Source organism: Bos grunniens, chromosome 23, assembly GCF_055505025.1.
Source record: "Bos grunniens cultivar Pamir isolate PY7600 chromosome 23, Bosgru_T2T1.0, whole genome shotgun sequence".
Lineage (NCBI taxonomy): Eukaryota > Metazoa > Chordata > Mammalia > Artiodactyla > Bovidae > Bos > Bos grunniens.
The window spans coordinates 44,939,348-44,958,321 of record NC_141187.1 but is presented as its reverse complement, the minus strand read 5'-3'; the positions used below and the strand labels follow the sequence as shown (position 1 = coordinate 44,958,321).

The following is an 18,974-nucleotide window of genomic DNA, read 5'->3' as shown; positions in this document are numbered from 1 at the left end:
AGTACATATTTATTCAGCACACCTAACTGTAGGCAGAATACTGTGCTAGGTATCAAAATATGACAGCTCAGTATATATGTATATGATATATATACAATTATGAATATATCCTCATTAAATTTCCAGAAATAGAATGCCAGAATAACTACCATCAGGTGTAATCCTTGCCGTTTAGCATAGTCTGCTAAAAAGGCTCCTGGAGAGCCTGAAACTTGAGCCCACCCTTAAGGCATGATGGACTTAAAGAGAATGAGGAAAGGCTCAGAGGTGGCCCTGCTTCAGGCCAGTGACAAGGAGGCAGAGCTGGGATGGAGGGGCCTTCTTGGGCTGTGTTGAGAGAGAGGGTTTACTCCTACCTACCATGTGAGAATTTTGATTTTAGGCAGTGGTGGCCTTTGGAGGATTTTGAGCTGGGGAGTGAGTGATAGGGTGAAAACTAGACTTTAAAATACATTCCTGGGTCATTGTGTAAAATGAACCAGAAGAAGAGGAGGTTGACAGCCGAACCGAGAAGCCAGTGAAGCCACCTGTATGCCTCATTCTCCGGAAGCTTTAGTTGAATTCAATCGAACAATTTAAGGCAGGGAGACACTTTGAGAGGCCGCTCCATTTGTTGAAACAGAAGCTAAAATTATCAGCTGATGGCAGTGGGAAGAGAGAGAATGGATGAGCAGATAAGACATTTTAAAAGAAGAATTAACAGGGACTTCCCTGGCGGTCCAGTGGTTGAGACTTTGCCTTCCAGGGCACAGGGTGTGAGTTCAATCCCTGGTCAGGGAACTAAGATCCCACATGCCTCTTGGCCAAAAAACCAAAACATGAAAACCAGAAGTCATATTGTAACAAATTCAGTTAAGACTTTAAACATGGCCCACACCAGAAGACTTTAAAAAAAAAATAAAAAGAATTGACAGTATTTTTTTAAAAAACAAACACTGCCCTATAATTTATTTACCTAATTAAGAACTTCAGCCACAAGCCTGGCATTTACAGGACTCTCTCGCTCTGTTAGCCTTGTCTCTCTGGCTCCCCTTGTTCTTTCCCCGAGAGAGTGAATTTTACCCATTATCTGTACATCTCACTTCCATAGAGCTTGGGCCAAATGGATTTAAAAAATATGTGAAAGCTGATGATCTCTGACCGTATTGTACCTGGTAGCCACTTAAATACGATGATGACGAGATAGGCACAGATGTATACAGGGGGCAAGTGTGGTGCTTCCCCTTCGGGATTAAACTTGACTGAACTTGCTTCGTTTTTGTAAGTGAACCATCCGTCACAGTGAATCTGCATCACCACGAAGCAGCCACATTAACCCTGTTCGGTTACTAATTACTCTAGAGACATCTGGGCCGTGTCAGAAGGAATTAATAAACTGAGAATTCTAGCAGAACTCTAAATTGAGACTTAGGAGTTTTAGCGTGTTCTCAGTATCTGTTGTTCTGTTGACATGTTTAAAAGGAAACAGACAACAGTTTGAAAGACACCATGCGTGATTAATAGGAAGTGACAGTGGTTAATGGTCCGGTGGATGCTGGAGGAAGCATGAACGTGGACTTGGACTGCAGCTGGGTACATGCAGGGAAAGATATGCAGAAATTCCTCTGCTTTGGCATTTGCTTCCATTTAATCCAGAAAACCATAATTAACTTGGAGATTGTCTCATGCATTTTCTCTGTTCTTCAGCCAGTAGATAGAAGCCCGCTCGCTCTCCCAAACTATCTTTCTTCTTCTCTTGTTGTTATCCTCATCCAGCTTATCTCCAACATCAGTATGCATGCAGCGGATGTAATATAGGATCAGGAATTGCTGGGCATTAACTTCCTTTCCTTTCTGGAAGGACACAGTGCCCAGCAGAGCTCGTTGCGTAACCAGTATGATCTGAGATGAATAATTTTCCAAATGTATCCTTCTTAGAAGGATGGCTGACCCCAGAAAAAAAGAGGGGTAGAAGCAAAAAATATTGTCTCCTACTTTTCTTTGTCAGTCACCTCTCCAGCCATCCTGGCTCCAGAAATCAAATGTTAAACATTGCCTGAATAATCTATTCCTTCTGCATAAGGTACCTGTGATTAGGTACCCTACAGGAGCCATTGCAATGAAGGATAATCAATTTATGTGCTAGCTGAGCTTCACAGTCTGACAATCACACTTAGGTAATAATGGCAGGTGCCATTTTTGGGAAAATTTACAATACTAGCATCTTTATTCTTTCTTTTTCATAGGAGGAAAATGAAATTCAGAGAAGTTAAATAACTTAGTCATGGTGACATAGCTAGATGGACTCGATCTGTTTCGTTTTATTCCAGAGTCCTCACTTGTCACCGTTAATTTACGCTATCTCCACTAAGATACCTGTTCTTAACATTTGTGACAATGAAGTCATTAGTCTTCTTCGGGTTTTGTTTGTTTTGGTTGGCTTGTTTGGCTTCCTTGCTTTTTAATCTATTTAACAAATTAGAAAATCTGCTTTTTTTTGTATAACTCAAAGACAAAAAAAATTCAGCCCTTTGAAAATAACGTTTAAAAGGCAGTTGACTATAAAGAGAAAAAGTAGTCGAGTTGGTTTCAAAGCACGTGCTAGAACGAGACAGTCTGAGGATCAAGAATGGGGCCGATCGCGTGGGAAGCACTGGACCACCGTTGGAAACACACAATTCAGCAAAGAAAGGGAACTCCTCCTGATCCTCAAAAACAAGTCCTTCTGCTAATGTGACTTTGTAGCACTGTCTTTAGAGCCTGGAATACAGAGAAACTTAACTGTATCACCAGAACTGGTTGATTGCTAGTTTCAATGTTACGAAGTATTTGTAGCTGCAGATTTCTCTGCCAGACAGCGTCCAGGCCCTGTGGTATTTTTTCAGCCCCAGCAGGTGTCTAATGAGAATCCTTTATCCAGGGCTTGTCAAGGTAGAACCAGTGTTTCTATTTAGAGCCTGCCTCTCTAGTTTTGAGGAGAGTGTCCACCGTGGGTTTTCTACAATCACATTCTGATCCGTCAGTTCACCATGTGTCTCTGTCGCTGTCTGACCCTCTGGCCCCATTTCTCCCCCAGAATATCCCGTCCCACCCTCCTTGTTCTCTTTCAGCTTCCTCTCCAACTCTCCCAAATCACCCAGCTCCTTTCATCTCTGTCCCTGCCTTCCTTCCTGGCTTTGTATTCAGAAAGTGCAAGAAAATGGATGATTAGAGCTTCGGGACCCTGGACCTCAACTGTGCTTTTAAACAGAAAAAAATGGATAGTAACTCAGAAGCCTCCTAAAGAAGTTTAGGGTTCACAGTCTCTGGATAACTGATACTTTGAAGAAATGGGAAATTTACCTGAGTTTAATCTTTATACCCATTTCTCCCTAGTATTCTGGTCCTGGTTGTCTTTTCTCAAAATACAGAAATTCTTTTCTTAGTGAATCTAAGGACTGTCTATTGATGAAACATGTTTAAAAGGATGCTTTCTGCTCTGACCTCTGTGATCAAGGCAAAGATTGCAGCAGAGTACCTTTCGTTTTTTGGTAGTGCTGTTAGGGTGCAGATTTAATTCACTTGGCACTTTTCTTTTTGTGGTGAAAACATAAAATTTACCACCTTAACCATTTTAAAATGTACAGTCAGTAATGTTATGTATAATCACATTGCACAGTGGATTTCCAGGACTTCTTCATCTCGCGAAATTGAAATTCTGCCTATTAAACAGTGTCCCCTTTATCTCTCCTTAACCCTGGTAACCACCTTTTTACTCTTTGTTTCTATGAATTTCACTACGGTTAGTTGCTCAGTTGTGTCCAATACTTTGCAACCCCATGGACTGTAGCCTGCTAGGCGCTTCTGTCCATGGGATTCTCCAGGCAAGAATACTGGAATGGGTTGCCATCTCCTTCTCCAGGGGATCTTCCTCAACCAGGGATCGAACCTGGGTCGCCTGCCTTGCAGGCAAATTCTTTACCATCTGAGCTACCAGGGAAGCCCAATTTGTCTTTCTGTGGCTGTCTTTTTTCATTTAGCGTGTTATCCTCAGGGTTCATCCACGTTGTAGCTCGCGTGGATTTCTGTCTTTTGTTATGTCTGAATGGTGCTTGTATTTTATGTGTTTTTTGCACTATGAGCAAAGTACTCTTCCAACCCTGACACAGTTTACAAAAAGTGTTCTCTTATCAGCTCTCAGAGTTGTAGATGGTTGTAAGCTACAGAAAATGTTTAATCTGAAGATGTATAAACATGGTTCTAAAGAAATTCAAATAGTAAGAGATCAAATCCTTTTGAAAGACTCAGGAAAAGCATGGTAGAAAAGGATGTATTTAAGACAGGCCTTAGAGATGAATAAGACAAGTAGGGATCGGAGGGGAGGTTGCCAGGAAGTAGGAAGCAGGGTTCAGAGAGGCTCGTGCATACGAGGCATAGGGTGTTCACGACATGGCAAATGGCTCAGCTTGTCGGGAAAGTGCAATTCTGCTAGGGAAATCAAGAAAGATCAGGCCAGCAGTGGGTTGAAAGGAAACTGGAGAACCTTGAAAGCTGTGGTGACGGATGCAACTTTTTGGAGGAAGAAGTAGACATCTTTTGAGGACCGTTAGCTGCAATTGCTTGATTTCATCCAAGCCTGTCTCCTTGACATTGCTTGGATAAAATGGATGCTGCTGTTGGGTGGATTTACAACTGGATGGATGAATGTGACTGAGGCTATCCATTGTCTCCCTGAAAATGAAGAGGACACAGAGTTGCTGCCCTTGGATCTTCCTCTTGGACATTGTTCAAATGTCCCAGCGGCAGGTTTCCCTTCAGAGTGGGAATTTGGTCTGCTGTGTTCCCTGAGGGTCCTTGGCCACTGCCCCTCAGCAGCAGGACAGGAGGCTGTGAGAGGCACAGCACCCCATTGCAGAGGTGTTGAAGGAGGAGCTCGATGATCATTTGCCCAAGAGTTCATAGCAGGTTATTTTCTTCTTTAGGAGAATCTGTGCACATTGTTCTCCATCTCTGAGTGCTGCTGAAAATGAAATCTAATTCTCATGTGTTCTGTAGTATTTAAAGGAAATGTGAAAAAAAAATAAAGGAAATGTGATCGCATAGGTAGAAAAGCCACCCCTTTTGAGAGCAGCAGTTAAACATCAGAGTCATCCATCGGGCAAACCTGCGGTACAGCCTTAGGTGTCAGCAAGTACACTGGGAATCGCATGGGGGAGTGGGGATGCTCCTGCAGATGGTTGGACCAGCCACCGCCATCACTATAAATGCAAGAAACCTGAGCATGTCCTTAAACGGTGAATAAATATTTACATCAGATGGATGGAGAGTTAGAGATGAACTGTGGCCGTCCTCATCTCTCCTTCTTAAAACATGGATCTAGCTTGAACTTCTTAGTTCAACCATGAATATACTACCTCTTTTTTTTCATGTTCCAAGCAGTGTTTATTTTTTCTTTATTAAAAATTTTTCTATACTGGAAACTTCCAAACATATACATGGGTAAAGAGATTATTATGGTTAACCTCTGTGTACCCCTTGGTTAGACCAGTCTTATTTCACTTTTAACCCTCTGACAGTCTTCTCCCATGGGATTATTTTGAATCAAACCCCAGATATCTTATCTTCCATCCACAAATACATATTTTTACTGGGAGTATAATTGATTCACAGTGTTATGTTGGTTTCTGATGTGTAGTCTGTAGTCAGTTGTTCAGTCATGTCCAACTCTTTGAGATCCCATGGACTGTGGTCCACCAGGCTCCTCTGTACATGGGATTTCCCAGACAAGAATACTGAAGTGGGTTGCTATTCCTTTCTCCAGGGGATCTTCCTGCCCCAAGGATCGAACCTGTGTCTCCTGCATTGCAAGCGGATTCTTTACCATCTGAGCTGTCAGGGAATTGGGTTACTTTCTGCTGTACTACCTCTTAATAGGGAGATAGTCTATGCAGTTTTTTGTTGTCTGTGATCTAAATTTACTGCCTTTGAACCTCACAGAGAGAACCCCTGGTTCCAGGGTTCTGAAACCAGACCAGCATGTGTGTGTTTGTTTCCAGGACTTTGCAATTTTGATTTGACTCCCTCCTAGCCTTTGCCTGGATGGTCACAAACAGCAGTCCTCCCTGGCGGGCACATCCAATGCAGGCTCCTTTCTGCTGTCCACCTCCGGACCCGCTCACCTTTCTTTACACCTGTCATGTGGAAAGCTTGGGTTCAACCACCCAGATAGCAATTTCTGGCCCTCTCGTTGCTTGGTCTCCCTGGGAGCAATAGCACAAGTCAACATTGGTGCAAAAATAAACCAGAGGATATGTTTTTATCCATAACTTAAAAATCATTTCTAACAAAATACTGGTCTTAGGAATAAATGTGTGTTCTCATGATTATAGAAACATCTGCAGTTCTGACTCTTTGAGAGCACTTTCCTGACGTGTAATTTGACTTTTACAAGATCGAATATAGTTGCAGGAGAGCTGACATGCCCAAGTGACCCAGGTGGCTGGTGAACAGCCCCCTCCACTGCCCAGTGTCGCCAGCATCTCCGCAAGGCCACCTGGGGAGATGACAGGAAGGATCCACTTAAAAACAAAATTGTATCTTTGCAAAGTGGCTCTGAAACAAAGGCAGGGTCTGGGGGTGCCTATGTGATAATGGCCCTTCTTTTAGGATTTTGGCAGGTTCTGGACTTGGTGCTCACCACGTGAAGTGTCCACTGTGGTGTCCATCTGCTAGGCTGGTTCAGGAGACCTACACAGGCTGATGGCATTTAAACCTTATCACTTGTTACTCTTCTGTCCCTCTCACCATGAGGGGTCAGTCAACACATTTTTGCCTTTCCAGGCATTTGACCAAAAAAGGGCCAGACTACCTTACAATCCCTAAGGTGGCCCAAAGGGATTAGTGGAGCCCTTCTAGCAGCCCAGGGAATCTGATTCAGGAGTTGGTGATGTTGTCCAGTTGCTCAGTCATGTGTGACCATTTGCAACCCCATGGACTGCAGCACGCCAGGCCTCCCTGTCCCTCTCTATCTCCCGTTGTTTGCTCAAACTCATGTTCGTTGAGTTGTTAACTATGTCATCAACCATCTCATCCTCTGTCGCCCCCTTCTCCTTCTCTCCTCAATCTTTCCCAGCATCAGGGTCTTTTCCAGTGAGTCAGTTCTTCACATCAGGTGGCCAAAGTATTGGAGCTTCAGCCTCAGTCCTTCCAATGAGTATTCAGGACTGATTTCCTTTAGGATTGACTGGTTGGATCTCCTTGCAGTCCAAGGGACTCTCAAGAGTCTTCTCCAGCACCACAATTTGAAAGCATCAATTCTTTGGTGCTCTGCCTTTTGGTTTGTGATACTGGACTCTGAACACTTCTTATAAACTTAAATATGCTTCTTATAAACTCTTCATGTTTTTGAATGGATGCCTGTATTCACGAAAGGAGATCAGAGATTCTGACTCACTGGAACCAGGTGGCAAATGACTGAGAAATTCTTACATCACTTTTGTTCATTAGGATGCTAAGTGCTACTATCATTGATGACACTGTCTGATACAGAAAGTTACAAATGCCTCTGTAGGTGCTACAGCTGGTGCAAACTGAAAAGGTGAGGAGGGAGGCTCAGGGTGTATCCATTTAGCCCAGACTCGTTCTGTGCATAGACTGCAGTGCTCTGACGCCAGGATCCACTACAGAAGTCATCTGGGGTTTTCATTTTCTTGTCTGAAGTCATTTGTTTGGAAATACAGTCCTCTTGGGTTTTATAGCTCTGTGACATAGCTGGGGTTTATTTTCCTTGTTCTCTGGAACTGGTTTTTGCTCTTTCCACTCCATCAGCGGAGACAGATTTATGAATATACTGCATCTCGATCAGTCTGGCTGCAGAAGACCCATCCATTTCTAAGTCAGCAAGCAGAGAGCTTTGCCTGTACCCCATTTATTGTTACCAATGCAGGAGGTCTTATGTTTCCCCCCCTCACCCATGAATATCATGCATCAGAGAGATGCAAAGTGTCGTGTTCAGGGAGATGCTGTCGAGATAAAGGAGGCATTTTTAACCCCTGGATTTTTAGATATAAAAGTGCCTGGGTCCCAAGAAGCATAGATATATTTCTTAGCCAGTTAATAGCAGAGCACTTCCCTGGTGGCTCAGATGGTAAAGAATCTGCCTGCAGTGCCGGAGACCAGGGTTCGATCCCTGGGTCTGGAAGATCCCCTGGAGGGGAGGGCATGGCAACCCACTCCAGTATTCTTGCCTGGAGAATCCCATGGACAGTGGAACCTGGCAGGCTACAGTCTATGGGGTCGAAGAGAGTCAGACATGACTGAGCAACCACACACACACACACACACACACACACACACACACACACACACTTAATAGCAGAGCATCCAGGTTTTCTAACGCCTGGTTCTGCATCCTCCCCACGGGGTCTCAGTACTAATGCAGGGCTGCGCACGTTGGAATAGCACACTGGAAGCTGGAGGACCTTGCCATTTCCCTCCCCACAGGGCCATGTTACAGACTTGGAAAACTTGTGGGATGGTGCCTTGGAAACCTCTGTGCTCTGCTGCCTGATTCACCATCACCAGGTTTTTTCACCCACTTACGTACAGTGGGTGTCCGGGAAGTCACTTATAATGGTGATGGACAGGGAAGCCTGGTGTGCTGCAGTCCATGGAGTCTCAGACACGACTGAGCGGCTGAACTGAACTGAACTACTTATAATGAAACACCACGCACTCTGTTGCTTTCTCAGCTTCTATCTTCTGCCTCCCAGGCTGGGAAGGATCAGGCCAGGTGGACTCTCACAGGAGCGGCCAGGGTCCTATCCTTTCATGATAGGACTCAGATATATGTCATGCTTTGCAGTTTATAAAGCATGTCCACATTATCTTGTCTGACCCTCACAACAACCCATAGGAGAAGCCTAGTATATATTTTTTTCAGGATGAATTAAGATAACATATGTTACCTATAATGGCAACCCACTCCAGTATCCTTGCCTGGAAAATTCCATGGACAGAGGAGCCTGGTGGGCTACAGTCCATGGGGTTGCAGAGTCGGACATGACTAAGCAAGCAAGTAGATATTACCTATCAAGGGCTATACTGGGTATATTTTATACTCAAGCCCTCTGCTAACTTGTTTGGGGGTTTTTTAAAATTCTTAAAAAGTGTCCTTTGGAGGAATTGATTATGCAGAGCTGCCCCTTCCTCTGGGATGACTCAACCCTCTCATCCCCTCACGTGGAAATGGTGTAGACGTGAATCTATTTACTTCTCATAATGGACCTAGAGGGTGGACAGTACTCCTTTTCTATGGGTGGGAAAACTGAGGCTCAGGGGATGTCTTAGCAGAGCAGCAGGGCTTCTTGGTCACGCTCTGTGACCTTGAATCCTAAAAAGCATGGGATGATTGTCCCCAGCTGCGGGAATTAAGGTTGGCAGCATTACAGTCACCTCTGGAGGGACACGCTCTTAGTGGACTTGAACCTCAGCCTGGCTTCTAATCCCATGCCTATTAGAAAGTACCAGCCAAGAGGCTATTTTCCCATTACAGTGCCAAAATTGTCGGCATTGCACATATCCTGAAAAAAGGTCTCTTTTAAGATCCTTGGGTTTCCATACGCAGAAGAGCACGTCCCCCCTTCCCACTGGTGAGCCTCAGTCTGACAGCGGGGTGGCACATGCCCCCCCACCTGGGTCCCAGCGCACTTTGAGCAGGAAGTGAGAGCCGGCGGTTGAGTGCCACTCACACAGGGCGCTGAGTGCCACTCACCTGCCGGTTCTGCAGTTGATGCACTTCATCTCAGGGCCCCATCCCGAGGGCCACGTGGTGTTCTAGGTTTGTCCTGATGCCCCTGAACTCACGTCTGCCTCTCGCCTTCCTTCCGCTGCAGATCCTGGTGCCCCCGTGAAATTGCCTTGCTTGCCAGTGAAGCTGTCGCCTCCGCTACCTCCAAAGAAAGTCATGATCTGTATGCCTGTGGGGGGGCCAGAGCTCTCCCTGGCATCCTACGCTGCCCAGAAGAGTGGCCCGCAGGGTGGGGCCCAGCACCACCACACCGTCCTGCCCTCCCAGATCCAGCATCAGCTGCAGTACGGCAGCCTGGGCCAGCACCTCCCCTCCACCACTGGCTCCCTGCCCCTGCACCCCTCCGGCTGCAGGATGATCGAGGAGTTGAACAAAACGCTGGCCATGACCATGCAGAGGCTGGAAAGGTGAGGGAGGGCAGGGGGGAGGGCGGGAGGGGGAGGGCTTGTCTGGGGTGGCCGAGTGGGATTGGGGCATCTGACCACAGCCAAGGGGTAGGAAGACCAGCTCAAGGGCTGGCACTCCTGCCAGCATAGGGCAGGAGATCAGGGGGAGGGTGGCTTGAAAGTGAAATCAGATCAACATCTGAATGTCAAGAGAAGTTTGGAGGAAAAAACCATCTTGCCAGTTGCCAGACTAGAACAATCACATTTATCAAGAGGTATAGTATGTGTGTGGGTGGGGGGAGCGGGGGGGTGAGTGGATAGGTGAATAGATGCATGGATGGATGGATAGTACATATTGTGCTTCTGTAGGCATTAACATTTTTTGGAAATGTATGCACATCATTATTAGTGTGGTAACCCCAAGGGCAGGGAGATGGGAGAAAATCTTTTACTTTTATATTTCATCTCTTTCTGTACCGCTTAATTTTTGATTTTGTGTATATTACTTTTATGATATGAAAAGCAATGCGGATATAGAATAAGAAAAGATGATCACGGCTAGAGCAGTGCTAGAAATGCAAAGAAAGGGGAAGAGCTACACCTTGTTCTCACTGATAGAGGAAGCAGCAGATGAAGTCTGATTATACGAGCCTGAGCCTTGAATAAGTACCTGCAACCTCGTGGAAGTCTTCTCTTTCATCAGATTCTGCCTCCAGGGGGAATCCAAGGACAGGCCTGTAGAAGTGACCCTAACCCTCCACCACCCAGGGAGAGCTCTCCTGCTGGATCTGAATTGCTTGTGTGTGTGCGAGAAGGCAATGGCACCCCACTCCAGTACTCTTGCCTGGAAAATCCCATGGATGGAGGAGCCTGGTAGGCTGCAGTCCATGGGGTCGCTAAGGGTCGGACACTACTGAGCGACTTCACTTTCACTGTTCACTTTCATGCATTGGAGAAGAAAATGGCAACCCACTCCAGTGTTCTTGCCTGGAGAATCCCAGGGACAGGGGAGCCTGGTAGGCTGCCGTCTATGGGGTCGCCCAGAGTCGGACATGACTGAAGCGACTTAGCAGCAGCTGCAGTGCGTTCAAATACCACCTCGCTTGTGCCCAAGAGGTGGCTGTTTCCCAGTGTGGTTCCAAGGCGTGTTGCCTGACTTTGTTCTGTGGCGTGACCAGAAGAAAGTGTTGCGTTCTCGCATGAGGCTGTGTCTGGGCTGGGGCCCCGAGTGCCTGCCCCAGGCTAGTCACCTAGTCCTGCAGACAGGCTGCAACTGAGCCTCAGCCTTGAGAGCCCGGCCAATCGCCAGGCAGGAGCTGGGGGCGAGATGGACACAGTCGGGAGCTTTCTGTTGTAGTTGCCCTGGTACCTTGGACGGTGAAGAGTCTGCCTGCAGTGCAGGAGAGCCCCGTTCAGTCCCTGGGTCAGGAAGATCCCCAGGGGACGGGACTGGCAACCTATTCCGGCATTCTTGCCTGGAGAATTCCCTGGACAGAGGAGCCTGGGGAGCCACAGTCCATGGGTCACAACTGAGCAACTTCCACTCCTCAGTTTTTCCTGCCTCTCAATGGCTTTTTCCCTCCCTCTGTCTCAGCCAAATAGTCTATATTTGGGATATTAATGACTCCCAGGGAAGTGGTTATCACTGAGAATTCTGACTTGATTGGTTCACATTAATATCACCCCTCACAGGGGAAAAAAAAATTATATTTGGCCCATTGCCAGCATTTTCAACTACTGTTCTTTTTTTTTTTTTTTTAATGAATGTGTCTCATATTTTTAAAGTATTTACTTATTTATTTGGCTACACCGGGTCTTAGTTGCAGCCTGCAGGATCTTTAGTTGTGACAGGTGGAATCTACCTCCCTGACCAAAGATCGAACCTGGGCCCCCTGCATTGGAAGTGTGGAGTCTTCTCCACTGGACCACCAGGAAGTCCCTCAACCTCTGCTATTATTGTTAATGAGGACAATAATAATGTAAAATTTGGATGGCATTTTTTAGTCATTTATTTTACATACTTTATTATCATATTAACCCTCACACCACTTAGGGAGACTTACATCAGCAAAGAACCTAGGGAAGACTGGGTTTCAGCTACTCAAAAGAGTAGTCCACAAACTCGCTGCCCATCTGCAGAAATTGTACAGAAATTGAGACCAAACTTGTAGATAGTTTCATAGCAGTTTGGCAACTGCTTTCGTAAAGAAGACTAGTGATCCAGTGGTTGAGACTTCGCATGCAGCGAGTACAGGTTCGATTCCTGGTCAGGGAGTTAAGATCCCACATGCCTTGGGCTCAAAAACGGAAACATATAAAACAGAACCACTATTGTAACAGATTCAATAAAGACTTTAAAAATGCCCCACATCAAAAAATTTTTAAAAAATAGACCACTGGCAGTAAATGCAATTTCCTCATATCTCCTGTAACCCCGAGAACATTTTTGCATCTCTTCCGGAAAAATCTGACCACCTGAAAAAGATGCTCGCCCAGCATACTAGTAGGATGTCGCTAGGTACATTTCCACTTAAAGCATGCCATTTAAAAAGTCTCCATTAGAAGTACTAACCAATAAGTTACGAGATATTCTTGATTTCCCTGTGTCTTCGTAGAATATTTCAGTCACATGTAGCCCAATGAATAGGTCTGTTGGACCTACACCAGATCAAGTTCTTTATTGAAATGAATCAGAGAGCAAGTGGGGAAGGAGGGAGATATTGGGGTTTTGCAGGTGGATGAGATCAGAAGAAGGATGTATTTCAGCATAACTCACCCCATTGTCCAGAAGGTCTGATTACTGCAGATTTCTTTCTTCTTCTTATAATTCCCTTGTCCCAGTCTTATTTCTCATCTTCCTTTCCTATGAGAGACTTTTAAATCTTTGAAGATAGATAATATTCCCTTTATCCAGTGGTTTGTCCCTTTCAGGCTAAAAATTTCATCAATCATGTATTGAGATGGTTTCTAGACCCTTTTCTATCTTATTCTCTGCAAATTACTCCAAATCTGTTTTGATTTGAATGAAGATTCTTAACCATTACCCTAATCTATGCCTGATGACACTAAAGTCATTTTAGTTAGTTACAGTGCTTGGTGGTTGTTCAGTCACTAAGTCATATCCAACTCTTTGTGACCCCACGGACTGAGCATGCCAGGCTTCCTCGTTCTCCACTATCTCCCAGAGTTTGCCCAAACTCATATCCATTGAGTCAGTGATGGTATCTGATCATCTCACCCTCCGTCACCTCTTTCTCCTCCTGCCCTCAGCCTTTTCTACGGTCTTTTCCACTGAGCCGCTCATTGGCATCAGGTAGCCAAAGTATTGGAGCTTCAGCTTCGGCATCCGTCCTTCCAATGAATATTTAGGGCTGATTTGCTTTAGGATTGACTAGTTTGATCTCCTTTCAGTCTAAGGGACTCTCAAGAGTCTTGTTCAACACCACAGTTCAAAAGTGTCCATTCTTTAGCACTCAGCTTTCTTTATGGTCCAGCTCTCACATCCATACATGACTACTGGAAAAACTAGAGCTTTGACTAGATGGATCTTTGTAAGCAAAGTGATGTGGTGCTGGCTCACTAGATTTGGGGAAGGGAACTGGAGACCATCTTCTGTGTTTATCAAAGTCACTGGGCGGCTTGGCCAGGCGGGAGGTGGTCCCTGCATCACGGCTAAGTACATGGGCTCCATAATCTAAACTCCAGGGTTTCAGTCTCAGAGATCACACTTGCTTTTGCCTTTGATTCCTCATCTTTAGAACAGGGTTAATAACACCATCAACCTCAATAGGGTTGTTCGTGAGGAACAAATGACGATCAGTCCACATCAGTCGTCTTATTACACAGCATACAGTAAATGTCTGTAAATAAATGATGGTGAAAGTTAAGCAAAATCCTACCACACACAAAATCGACCTTGAGTGCCCCTAGAAGGCATATTGCAAATTGATCCAATCTTGTTGGAAATTTTGGGTTGGTTTTCCAGCGCTAGATCATCTTCGTTTATTTTCTCTTCACCGATGAGTCAGATCGTTTTTGACGGTGACTCCACAGGGTGGCCCAGGGTCTCCTTCCACAGCAGCGTGGCTGCCTCCCAGGTCCACCCCTTCTGTCCTAGTCCTCTTTCTTCGACAGTGACTGAGGCGGGAGCCTGGCCCAGAGCCTCGCTGTCAGCTGCTTTTCCTGCCCACAAGGAAAGAGCTTGAGCCCATCCCAGAGGAGCTGGGGGGGATGGAGGTGTATGTGGTATGAGAGGCCCCACTCCCACTGCTGCTGCCCACCAGTGTTCCCCCCTGCCCTGGTGGGGATGGCGAGGTGCTGCTGGGGCACGTGGCGCCCCTGCCCAGTGAGTCAGGGACGGCAGACCGTCACTACGCCCGGCTCTGCTCTCTTTCCCTCCCTCCTCCACCTCCAGTGTTCCTGGAGCTCCTTACCCTCAGAATCTTCAGAGCTTGCCGCCCTGCTGGTGGTACAGCCCTGCACGAAACATAAAGGATGCTGCCCTCAGAGCGGCATGGAGTCTGCTGGGAGCACACACTGGCCGGCCAGTACCTGCAAGGGTGCAGAAGCTGGGGGCGTCCGGGGGAGCAGGCAGGGGGTCCGCAGGTGGGCTTCTCTGGAGAGCTGCATTTAAACTGAAATCTAAGGGACTGAAAGAACCGGGAGAAGAGGGGAAAAGAATGAGAGAATGAATATTCTAGGCAGATTAAAGGAAGGAGTGATACTCCAAGCTGAGCGATGAGATTTTTAATAAGAAAAGGCAGGAAGTTGATAGTTATTCGGCAGGTTCTTAGAGGACCAATCATCGAGAATGAGGGAAATGACAGAAGATTGTCATCTGATAAGGAGAGCCTAGGAACCTTTGCAGAGAATACAGGAGATCTTTTTAAAAGATCAGGCCAGCCGCTGTCCCAAGTGGTTTACTCGTGTGCTTCATAAAGGAAAACCCTGCAGGTGAGATCGTCTGTTGATGTCCCCGTCAACCCTCTAATTCTATGTCATGAAATTAACCCTAATGTGAATATTTTTAGAAATGGAATGGTTTTCCCAGAAGAGTTGTATATCTGTGTTAATATAGATAGTCCAGACCAACGATGACCAACCAGACCCAGAAAGGCTTCCAGAACCATCTTGAACTCTTATTAATGAGGACAGTAATAATGTAAAATTATTACTCAGTAAAATACTGAGTACTGCATACATTAGCTAGGGATTACATTACTACCTGTCCAGATTATTGAAAAAGGGACAGTTTCAATATTGGACAGAAGAAATTGAAATCAGTAACCACCCCCCCCAAAAAAAATCCCTTCAATCTTCACTAATTCTATTATTCTATCATTATGTATAGACTCTTCAAGATCACAGTTCATTTATAATCTTAGTATTAAAACATTTCGAGGTGACAGTTACTTTTCTTTATGTGGCCTCCAGGGTCATGGGAAAAGAGTAACTCTTGGTCCTGAACTAGATGGGCCCTTGGGTTTCTTCTGGCTGTATCAGTCTGACATAATTACTGCACTGATTTCTGTCAGTGTTTCCACCTGCAAGTCGGAGTGTTCATGTGATGGTGAGCAGATATGCTGTGATACCAAGCAAAAATGAACCTCTGAATACCCGTGTTATCTGATTTGTGAAGTGGCATTTATTTGAAGAAGTTTGGTATTTTGCTCATCGTTTAGCAAATGGCATATATTTTCAAATGAAATGTGTTTCCAGGGAAAGCATCTCTTTTTTACACTGATGACCATCTCTTCAAAATCTTCTGCAGTTCTGGTGAGACATTTGTCTCTGACCCTTTGAGGCCAGAGTTATCAATCTCTTACTTTAGGCCAGTACTTCAGTTTTACAGCATATATTTATCATCTGTAAGTGGCTGCATGTAGATAATGTTTTGCACTATAATTGCTATTTTAAGGGGTAGGATGAGATTGCAGAGCAAGGTAATGTCACTTTGAGCAAGACAGATCCTTTCCTACAAGGCTGGTGAGCCAACTGGTCAGAGGAAGGTTAAAATGAGACTAGATGATTCATTAACATCTTTTGAAGTCTTAAAGGGATTAAAAAAGGAAGTATATTTTTCAGAAGAGAATCTGCCACTGAATTTTCCTATGTGTGCATCAGTAGAAATCCCTCCCTTGCCCGATGAAAAAGTATCGATTCTTTGATCTTCTTGGAAACCATTTATCTAGAAAGACTGTGCAGGCCAAAGATATTGAAAAGGCTAAAGGAAGTATTTTAATAAACTAATGGATAATATCCATAATGATTGGTCTATGATAAATTGCTGAGCTTTAAGTACATCCCTTGCTGAAACAGCAACTACCAATATTGAGGTTTACGAGTCATTACTCTCTGATCTTGCAGCAGCCTGTGAGTTTGGTAGAAGGATTTCTCCATTTACCTGATGAGGAACTGAAAAAGCAAGATGCTGTACTAATGAGTGGCTCAGCTGGGACCCAAATGTGGTCCTCACTCCAGGTCCTGCCCTCCTGACCCCACGTCCAGACAAGCTGACGTCTGGGGACAAAGTCATGTGGAAGAACCAACGCTGTCTGGTTCCTCCGTGAGAGATGGAGAATGCTCTCAGGCAGACTCTGGGTGTGTCATACGGTCCTATTCACCACATCCTGACCCCAGACACCATCTCAGAAATGTGAGTCATTGGTCCCTAGAAGGACAGAACAAGGGATGTAAATGCATTCATTTGCATTCATTACCACCTCTGGAAAAAAAGACTGAAAACACATTCTCCACTCAGGAAATCTCAGTCTCCTGCTCTATATATAGAATGGCATCGTTTCCTGCTGACTAAAGTCCCACAGAAACACAAGATCTCCAGTGGAGTTGCTTATCTTAGAAGGCTGTGATGAGCACCACAATGCCTGCTTGCTTTCCTCCGGGGAAGCTGATTAAACTGTTTTCTAGAAACGCTGGGCTGGAAGAAGCACAAGCTGGAATCAAGATTGCTGGGAGAAATATCAATAACCTCAGATATGCAGATGATATCACCCTGATGGCAGAAAGTGAAGAGGAACTCAAAAGCCTCTTGATGAAAGTAAAAGAGGAGAGTGAAAAAGTTGGCTTAAAGCTCAACATTCAGAAAACGAAGATCATGGCATCTGGTCCCATCACTTCATGGGAAATAGATGGGGAAACAGTGGAAACAGTGTCAGACTTTATTTTTTGGGCTCGAAAATCACTGTAGATGGTGACTGCAGCCATGAAATTAAAAGACGCTTCCTCCTTGGAAGGAAAGTTATGACTAACCTAGATAGCATATTCAAAAGCAGAGACGTTACTTTGCCAACAAAGGTCCGTCTAGTCAAGGCTATGGTTTTTCCTGTGGTCACGTATGGATGTGAGAGTTGAACTGTGAAGAAAGCTGAGCGCCGAAGAATTGATGCTTTTGAGCTATGGTGTTGGAGAAGACTCTTGAGAGTCCCTTGGACTGCAAGGAGATCCAACCAGTCCATTCTAGAGGAAATCAGCCCTGGGATTTCTTTGGAAGGACTGATGCTAAAGCTGAAACTCCAGTACTTTGGCCACCTCATGCGAAGAGTTGACTCATTGGAAAAGACCCTGATGCTGGGAGGGATTGGGGGAAGGAGGAAAAGGTGATGACAGAGGATGAGATGGCTGGGTGGCATCACTGACTCGATGGACGTGAGTCTGAGTGAACTGTGGGAGTTGGTGATGGACAGGGAGGCCTGGCGTGCTGCGGTTCATGGGGTCGCAAAGAGTCGGACACGACTGAGCGACTGAACTGAAGTGAACTGAACTGAGGGTGTTAGTGGTTACTTCTGTCACCTTCCAGCCTCAGGCACTGCCATCTGTAGCATAATTTCTCACACATTTTTGGGCTCCAAGAAGAAACGTCCTACTGAAAACTCTCTCTGAAAACTCCCTTTATGAGTCTGTGCGGTCTGAATGACAAAAGCCATTCCTGTTGAAGTTTAATGTCATTTTCAGCATCCTATTGGAGGGGAATACATTTTCTCTGTCCTTTCAGGAGGTTAATGTCATCTTTTTTTTTTTCCTTTTGCATTTTAACAATGGTTGCATATGAAATCAGATGCCAGAAAGCAGTGTCCCTTTATGACACGTTTTTCTTTAAAAATAGTGGTGAAATGATTCCCAGGTATTCTCAGGGAAGATAAAGGATTTAAAATAGTCAGTGATTTTTAATTTCAAAACCTGCCCCTGATTTCCTAGGAGAGTATCAAAGGTGCGTGATGGCGGGTAATCCCACGCCCAGGATTATTCACAGTGCTCTATATGCATCTCCCTATTATCATGTGATGGAGATACAGTGACGGTTATGAAGCTCCCTTGAAAGGGGGCTAACTGTGTAATGACCCTGGTTGTCACAGATGTCTTGGCATGCATTTCTTAATGAATTATTAAAAACAAGCTGCCTCTCCCTCACCCAGTCATGAACAGGACAGGTGAAACAGTCTCAGTTTTCAAAGTCTGTGGATTTCTTGGAAACATGTGACTGTTTAAATGACAGGGAAAAGTGGTGAGGGGGGATGGGGGGGATGGGGGCCTGACGGGGGCCATTGTGTCCTTTGCCTTTTTTTAATTTGGCTGCAGCAGGTCTTGGCTGTGGCGCACGGGCTCTTCAGTCTTCCTTTCGCCATGTGAGATCTGTACTTGCATCACGAGAACTCTTGGTTGTGGCCTGCGGGATTTAGTTCCCTGACCGGGGATTGAACTCAGGCCCCCTGTATTGGGAGTGTGACGTTTTAGCCACTGGACCATCAGGGAAGCTCCCTGTGTTCTCAATTTACGTGTCTCCTATTTTGTTGTTGTTCAGTCAC

At 45.4% G+C, this 18,974-nt stretch overlaps 1 protein-coding gene across 21 annotated transcripts in view; it reads left to right on the top strand.

The window, feature by feature from the left end:
- The window catches only part of PHACTR1 (phosphatase and actin regulator 1), a 565,894-nt gene that overhangs the window by 501,410 nt on the left and 45,510 nt on the right, over positions 1–18,974 (top strand). For all 21 annotated transcript variants that reach the window (XM_086370843.1, XM_086370849.1, XM_086370839.1 and 18 more), the window contains one exon: positions 9,852–10,173. In XM_086370843.1, the coding sequence (XP_086226969.1) occupies positions 9,852–10,173 (322 nt within the window). The remainder of the gene's footprint in view (positions 1–9,851; positions 10,174–18,974) is intronic.